General features: G+C 37.6%; 1 protein-coding gene across 1 annotated transcript; it reads left to right on the top strand.

The window, feature by feature from the left end:
• Positions 1-1,132: 1,132 nt before the first annotated feature.
• On the top strand, positions 1,133-8,189 carry LOC109207834 (probable ADP-ribosylation factor GTPase-activating protein AGD8). The gene is made up of 7 exons (XM_019370835.1): positions 1,133-1,464; positions 1,589-1,707; positions 3,860-4,289; positions 4,481-4,747; positions 5,753-5,875; positions 7,392-7,490; positions 7,593-8,189. Exons 1-7 carry the CDS (start codon positions 1,396-1,398, stop codon positions 7,698-7,700), a joined length of 1,215 nt encoding a protein of 404 aa, XP_019226380.1. The 5' UTR covers positions 1,133-1,395; the 3' UTR covers positions 7,701-8,189.
• The last annotated feature ends 321 nt before the right edge of the window (positions 8,190-8,510 follow it).

The raw sequence follows: 8,510 nt of genomic DNA, 5'->3' as shown, positions 1-8,510 counted from the left end.
TGTTAGCCCATAGTAAGTGTCGAAGTCGACCACTCGTCACTACTTCTTCGAGGCTAGACTTGATACTTACTGGGTACATGTTGTTTATATACTCACGTTTCACTTCTGCATTGACCGTGCAGGATCTGAGGCAGGTGCATCTGGAGATCACACCGGCGCACATCCTTATTACTTGGAGGCCTAGTGGTGAGCTGCTTCCTGAGCTGTTCCGCAACACCTAAAGTCTCTCCCTTAGATACATTTCTGCTCATACACTTGTGACACCAGCTCTTTGCAAACACTAGCAGACTTGTGGTTTTTGGATTACTTCTATGGTAATGATTGCACTCAACTGCTTTCGTCTTATTTATTTAAACTTGTTGTTTCTTAAATGTTTTAATTAAGAAAAATTTAATTACTTGAAAATTTGTTAAGAAGAGAAATCACATGGTTAGTTCATTGTTGGCTTGCCTAGCGGCGACGCTGGGCGCCATCACGGCCTATAGGAGAATTGGGTCGTGACATTAGCCTATTATTTTTGGGCTAGTTGGTTGTAAATTGAAATATGGGCTATAAAATTGAAAAGTAGGGAGCCCAATTATTTTTTTTTTTTTTGTGAAAATTATGTTGGGTGGAGCCTCCTTTATAAAAAAAGAAAAAAAGAAGTATCTTCATATTGTAGCCAAACTAGCATTAACGAAAATCTTGATTCAATTAGATGAGAAAAGAATCTGAATTAGGCAAAGCTGCACTTACAAACATTGTTGAGACTGGATTACACTGCACTGATGGAATTGCTCATTTGTCTTAAAGGTATTTAATCCTCACCATATAGTTTATCTCAAAATATTCCAAAATCCTAAATATTTTCACCAAAAGAGAGAAGAAAACAAACTATAAGCTTCGGTTATCAATTTGTCGCGAACACATATTAAGAATTTCTCTGCATGGTTAGTGTAAAGATCGATTCAGGCCAAATATATATTTCAAGAATTATCAACAAAAGAGAAAAGCTGGTATGCTGTTAGGAACTCTAGTAAACTGTCCACCGAATAAGAAACCATTCGGTTCCCACAAGTCAAACACATAGGGACATTTACGTCATTTACACTAACAAAGAAAATAACATCGCACCATATTCAGTTCCTATGTGTTTTTGTCACTTTCAAATCTTACACTAAGTCCTAACAGATGTAGATACAGCATTACAGAAACAACAAAAATAGGAGTAAATTCCTTTTTTTTAATTTTTAAATCTATATATTTGCAAAGTAGCGGTGGTACATATTTCTCTCTTACTACATCATCATCATCTATGTACGTTCCCTGAGGAAGTATTTCCGCTTGGTTACTCTCTCTATCAAATCTCTACAGTTTCATAATTGGGAAGTTCTACAATCTTCTATTTGTACAGCCATGGCTTTTGAGAATTTCAGCGACAAAAACGCTGTTTTTCGGAAGCTCAAATCCAAGCCTGATAACAAGGTTGTCTTTTTATTTTTTTATGACTCTTTTCTTAATTCATTTCTTAATTTAGATTCAAAACTTTGAGATCTGATTTTAGATCTGTTAGAATATAATTCGAATTTTGAATTTTTTTTTTCGTTAGATGTGTTTTGATTGCAATGCTAAGAATCCTACGTGGGCTTCCGTGACGTATGGGATCTTTTTGTGTATTGATTGTTCGGCAGTTCATCGCAGCCTCGGTGTTCACATCAGTTTTGTTAGGTAATCTTTTTCTTTTTAGAACTGTTTATTTTGGCTTGGCGAGCTGATTTTCTGCTTGATTCTTGCTTAGCATGGCACCTTTACTTTTTAGGTTCGATGAAGTTGAAATTGTTCTTAATAACATGTTAAAAGTTGTGATTTTGGTGTAAGTTAGACACCAGTGAAATGCAGGAGTTGTTAAGTGCTATGGTAACATTCACTTATATTGTGATATTTGTGGTTTTTGATACATATGAATTCCTCGTGTTGTTTAGTGTTTCATTTTATGTGAAGAAATGTCAAAGATAACAGCTTGGGATGAATACGAGTGAGAGAATCGCAGTTATAGATTGAATAGGTGGGCAGTATTCTTATGCACCTAATTAGTTTTCCCATTGAAGCAAATCCTTGTTTGGACTACTTTTTTATCTCCTAGAAATCCCGAGGGCCAATGACGCACTGTTCGAAATTCGGTGGATAATTGACCCGCCCCTCTACCCTTTTCCACTTAAATACGAGGCTTTTGTGTGCAGCAGGGTTCAAATCTGTGATGTGCATCTAACCCACACTTCACAAGCTATGCTCTTACCGTTAGATCAAAGCCTTGGGTCCCTGCTTGGACTAAAATAAATTGGCCAAAACCATATAAGCACTATCAGTAAAATCACAACATGAAGATCATATGAGTTTCTTATACTATTTCACAACTGTCTAGGACTGCTAGCAGTTTATGTTGTGTTTCACACTTTTGCATAATATTTGTGTTATTGCTCTTCCATTTATTTGCTGTCTCTCACGTTGCTAATATTATTTTTCTGGTTTCTGTTGTTATGGGTCTTTTGTCTCTAAGCCGAGGGTCTCCCGGAAACAGCCTCTCTACCCCTTCGAGGTAGGGGTAAGGTTTGCATAAACTCTACCCTCCCCAAACCCTACTAGTGGGATTCTACTGGGTTGTTGTTGTTGTTGTTCTGTTTTTAATGGATAAGAATAAAAGAAAAAGAAATAGGAGTGACTGGCTGATATTATTGGTTGAGAACACGAAGACGAGTTTTAAGGAGCAATTTATGCCATGGATAGCTACACGGGTTATTGATAGTCTAACAGAAGTCAGGGTTTATAATGTGGTAAGGGAAAAGGTTGTTGGAAATGAGGAATTACTATTTAGATGAGGATGTGTGGAAGAAAGGGAATCAAGGGCCGGAAAAAGAAAACGTTTGACAAAATACTCTATGTTTTAAGGAGGAATTTGCAGGATATGCCATGGATAGCTATACGGGTTATTGAGAGTCTAACAGAAGTCAGGGTTTATAATGTGGTAAGGGAAAAGGTTGTTGGAGATGAGGAATTACCATTTAGATGAGGATGTGTGGAAGAAAGGGAATCAGGGGTTGGAAAAAGGAAACGTTTGACAAATTACTCTATGTTTTAGTGCAATGTAAATCAGAGAATAAAATTCAACACCCAAAACTTCTCAATATGTACAATCAAGAAAGAAAGATGAAAGACTGTAACTAATAAGGCAGTGTCTCTCAGAGAGTACATACGAATAGTTAGGGAAACTCGGAGGGTTTCGACATAGTCTTGCTCGTTTTTTTGCGTTCATCCATAAATAACTCCACTATTTTGGCACCACTTTTTATTTTCCACAAAATTCCAGAAACCACCCCTTTCACATGTGAACTTCTGTTGTGGCAACTCTGCCTATCCAGATTATGGGGGGCATGGACGTTTTGCTATTGAGTATCTTTGCTGCCTTTTGTTGGGATTGCTTCAAAGCAAAGAGAGAGTGATGTGGAAAAAGATGTCAGTTCATGTCTTTGGTCACTGTTGTTAAAAGGGAGGAGAAAGTAGACTAGCTGTTAATATTTTGGTTTTGCTGGTTAAGATGTTGGTGGCAGGCCGACAGGCTTTTTTTTTTCTTTTTTTTTTTTTAAACTATAATGGGGTTAGGGGACAAGGGCTTATGTGGTCAAACAAGAGTGAGAATAAATCTTCTGCCGTTACTTTATCATATTATTATTTATAATTTCCATTTACTAAGCCCTCAAGGTAGGGGTAGGGTCTTCGTACACACTACCCTCCCCAAACTCCACTTGTGAGATTATAGTTGGTTTGTTGTAATCGTAGTTGTTGTTATTGTAATTTCCATTTACTGAGAAGCTGAGTCTTGCAGATCAACAAATTTAGATTCGTGGACTCCAGAGCAGTTAAAAATGATGTACTTTGGTGGAAATAACCGTGCTCAAGTGTTTTTCAAGCAGCATGGATGGAACGATGGAGGCAAGACTGATGCCAAATATACCTCAAGGGCTGCTGACTTGTATAGGCAGTTACTCTTAAAAGAGGTTGCTAAAAGTACTGCAGAGGATGCAGGTTTGCCAGCATCACCTGTTGCTTCTCAGGCTGCACAGGCTACTAATGGATTTCCTGATATTAAGACCAGTGAACCAACAAAACAAACATCTTCATTGAAGGACGAAAAACCCGAGGTTTCTCCTTCACCCAAAGCCTCTCAAGTTAGTACCACCTCTTTTAAGAAACCTATAGCTGCGAAGAAAGCTGGGAAGTTAGGTGGACTTGGAGCTCGCAAACTTACTAAAAAGGTACTTATTAGACATACAGCCAAGAACTTGGGCATAGACATAAGTTGGATGCTTTGAAATGAAGTCATATCCTGCATCGTGCTTATTTGACCCCCCAAAAAAAGAAGTAATAACCCCGCTTTTATGGTGGTTAACAAATTTGTCGTAGTAATTTTAGGTTTCTAGTCAATTGACTATTTGCCGATGTACAGCCAAGTGAAAGTCTCTATGACCAGAAGCCTGAAGAACCGCCCATTCAAATTTCCTCCTCCAGCACTGCAAGTAATGCAACAACTGTTGGTTCATCGTTCACATCTCGTTTTGAGTATACAGACAATGTCCAACCTGCTGAGACGAGTTTTGGAGGCCCTCGTGTTCTTAACCATGTAGCCCCTCCGAAGTCCTCCAACTTTTTTGCAGATTATGAAACGGATAGTGGTTTCACAAAGAAGACAAGTTCCAATTCTTCAAAAATTCAAGTGAGTTCTTATTCTAGCTTTTATTTTCCATGATCATCCAGGATTTCGTTAAAGCTGGTTCAATGAAATATCAAGAATCAGCTCAGTATTTTTTGCATAGAAGCTTAGTGGCGTAAAACTAGGTTCAAAGAGAAAAGGGATAATCTTTATCATGTATGTTTATAAGTAAAGTTTAATGGAAGGAGAAAGGTGGATATTATTGTGGTGTGGCTTTTGTCTTTGTTTTTCTATTCTATTGAGCCCAAAAATATTGATATCTTGGTCTGATGTTCCCTGTTACAGATCTCACTGTACCAATTTTTCTTTTGGTCTTTCTGAAACTGACTCAATATCATTCATCCTCCAACCGCCCGCCCCCTACCCCCCCCCCCCCCCCCTAAAAAAAAAAAAGAAAGAAAAATTACTTAATAAAAAAGGAATCGGTTGTGAGAAACACCAAACTTGTGATTCTTGTCATTAGAAATTGGTGAAGCCGCTTGAAGTTTGTTTTGATCCTGTTTCGAGTGTCCTGGATTGTCAACAAGCTAGATTCAGTTCTATTGGAGCTTTGGATTCTTCTGTAGCTATTATTTCATTGATGAAATTCCCCATGCGTTCTGGAGTATGCTTATTGTCCCGCTGACCTTCCCACCAACAAATTTCTGCATTTCAGGGCTTGTTAGAGTATATCTATCCTTGTGGAAAATCAACAAAGGATTAATTTTCATCCTACTCTTTTTGTACCTCAATTTTCTAGTGTTTGGTTACTTATTGAAATATTTCAGGTATTCCTAGACTGCCTAGAAGAAGGTTCTTGCTTCTCTTTTTGCATCATTCGTTTTTGGATGTTTCTATTTGTGATTATGTTCCTTTTCTCTCTCAGTTGTTTTCTTCCTGATCTATCTCTTAGATGTTTACTTGTGATGTTTGTGTAGAATCCAAGTTTTTCCTTCTCTCTGCTTCTTGATCTTTATCCATTGCTATTAAGATGTTTTACCTTATTTGTTTACATTCTACTCTAATCAGATTGAGGAAACTGATGAAGCAAGGAAGAAGTTTTCTAATGCCAAATCCATTTCATCTGCTCAATACTTTGGTGATCAGTCTAAAACTGAAATGGAAGCCTCAGTCTCTCTACAGAAATTCTCGGTATGCTTGCTTATTTCACCCTCCTCCCAGTTTAAGTGGTTTTGACCATATTTTAGAATGACTTTTGACCTTATTATCACAGTTTAACTAACAATAGTAGACACTTATTAAAGTATTAAACTAGGATAGAATTGATATCAAACAATTAAATTTATGTTCCAAAACTAAATAAGTCAATCTGTATTTAACCATCAATATAGGGCAACAAATTTAGAACAAGGGAAGTATAAGTATGTTCTTATCATTTATATAGGCGTGTACCTACTGTTTTTGTAAGCATTGAATCCTTGAATTGCCAGCTACCAGTGACCGACCCAAAATATTCCTTATAGTTTTCAGAATCTTTTCCATTCCTAGCTACTACAAGCATCCCTACTTCACAGCAGCATATGTACCCCTATGTTCCTTCGCTTGGTTTCTCCTTTCGATTTTTATCTCATTTTGATTTTTATCTCATTCAATAATGAGAATTTGCATTAAGTTGAATGTATCTCTAATTAAAGTTTATTGTGATAACTGAGAGCTTCCTAAGTACATAACTCACTAGAAACCAGGATTTGGGTTCTGAACATGATGAATGTATATGTGTTGATGGCATATCTTCCGGAGACCCCTGCCGACGTCTCCAGATTTCCTGAAGTTGTCGTTAACTGCACATCTCGGTTCAGAAATTATAAGCCAATTCCCGTTCGGGGTATGCTGCAAACGTGCTATCTGTTGGTGGCCGTTTCAGCTTCATTTACCTATTTTGCAGGCATTGGACCTCTTTTTTGGTGGCAGTTCAGGCAGCACGTGCTTTTTCATTCTGTTCTCTCTTCTTCTTTTTTCGGATCATTCTTCCTGTTACTTTTTCTAGTAGCTTTTTGGTCTCTTTGTAACTTTTTTGGCTGCTTTTCAGTCACCAATTCAAGTGAAACTCTTACATGAGGATTAAGGAAATTGAGGGAATTTTCTATTCTCTCGTTTCACAGTTATCGTGCTGTTTAATAGGGAAATTGAGGGGTAGAGAATGCCTGTACATGATCTAGCTGATCCTCTTCCTATTGGAACACATTTAACAGACTTCTCGGGACCAACTTTTGGTAGGAGTTAAACAGTTTGTTTTGAACTATTACCTTCTTCTTCCAATAAGCCTTTCACAGATCATATTGCAAACAAGTTGTCAAAATAATACATCTTTAACGACTCACAAAATATAGCGGAGCTCTCTAATAGTCTAATGTACTGCTAAAATATTCAACCCTTGGATTGTTCTAATAACTGCTTCTTTGAGCTTATTTTAGCAGATTCAGTTATTATTATAATTTGTAAGCCAATTGTTTGGTGCAGCTCATAACAGTGTGCTATAATTAGGTTATCAACTTATTACCTTAGCTCGTCTGATGGTTTTGAATGGACTAATTGACGAAGTTTGCTTCGATATCTGATATTGAAGCTGATCGTTCTGCTACTATATGAAGTTTACCTGAAAACTGAAGAAGCGAATTCAGGTTCTAAAACCTACTTTCTTTCCTAGGGTTCAAGTGCCATCTCTAGCGCTGACCTATTTGGTCAAGATGATGGGGCAGCTTTTGACGTCACTGCAGGAGAACTTATTAATCGGCTCTCTTTCCAGGTATAGTGGCAGTTTTGATACACAAAGCTTCGCTCTTCACCAGTTTCTTTGTGAAAGTATTGTTTGGATCTTCCTTTTCAATGTCTCCTTTTATGCTTCCAGGCACAACAAGATATCTCCTCGATCAAAAATATTGCTGGAGAAACTGGGAAGAAGCTTACCTCCTTAGCATCCACTTTGATGTCTGATCTCCAAGACAGAATCATATGAGGAGCCTCTATGTGTGTTAAAAATGGAACGGAGATGACAGCACCTAAACATCACTTATAGAAGTCAAAAGAGTATGTGACATTCTTTCAGAAGATATAGAATTCTAGGTCTTGAGAAGCTGGTATTTTATTTCATAGCTTTAAGATATGTCTGTTTTACATTTCCTGATGCATGTGGCTTTTTTGCTTTTGTTGTTTTACTTGCCAAGGCTCTTTAAGAGGCTTTTGAGTGAATATTTTGCTGTGTATTATGTGCTTGTTAGAGTTGACATAGAAATCACCAAATTGTAATCTAGTGAAAACTGTCTTTGATGTTAGCAAAACTTAGACTAAGGTTCTCTTACTTTTCTTTCAGCCTAGTATGTTAGTTGAGTTAATACCCTTTTTTTGTCTGCATGTATATCAAGTAACAATCTCATCACAACGCATGATGTTAGCTGAATGGCGTTCGAATGTTTTAAATGTAGTATTTCTCCTTTGCGAGTGGAAATCCCTCTTTGTTGTAATGCTTACTGATAATGTTTACTTTAGGCAGTGATGGATCCAATAATGGGTTTGCGGGTTTAGCAAATGCAGTGTTTTTTAGGTCGAATTCAACAAAAAAGGCAGCCCGTTGCACTAAGCTCCCGCTATGCGCAGGGTCCGGGGAAGGGCCGGACCACAACGGTCTATTGTACGCAGCCTTACCCTGCATTTCTGCAAGAGGTTGTTTTCACGACTTGAACCCGTGACCTCCTGGTCACATGGTTAGGTCGAATTCAATATTATTTGCAAAGAACAAGTATAGATAGATTTAGGTATACATTTAGAA

This window comes from Nicotiana attenuata, unplaced genomic scaffold, assembly GCF_001879085.1.
Source record: "Nicotiana attenuata strain UT unplaced genomic scaffold, NIATTr2, whole genome shotgun sequence".
Lineage (NCBI taxonomy): Eukaryota > Viridiplantae > Streptophyta > Magnoliopsida > Solanales > Solanaceae > Nicotiana > Nicotiana attenuata.
The sequence above is the reverse complement of the archived record's forward strand: the minus strand, read 5'-3'. Positions and strand labels throughout refer to the sequence as shown.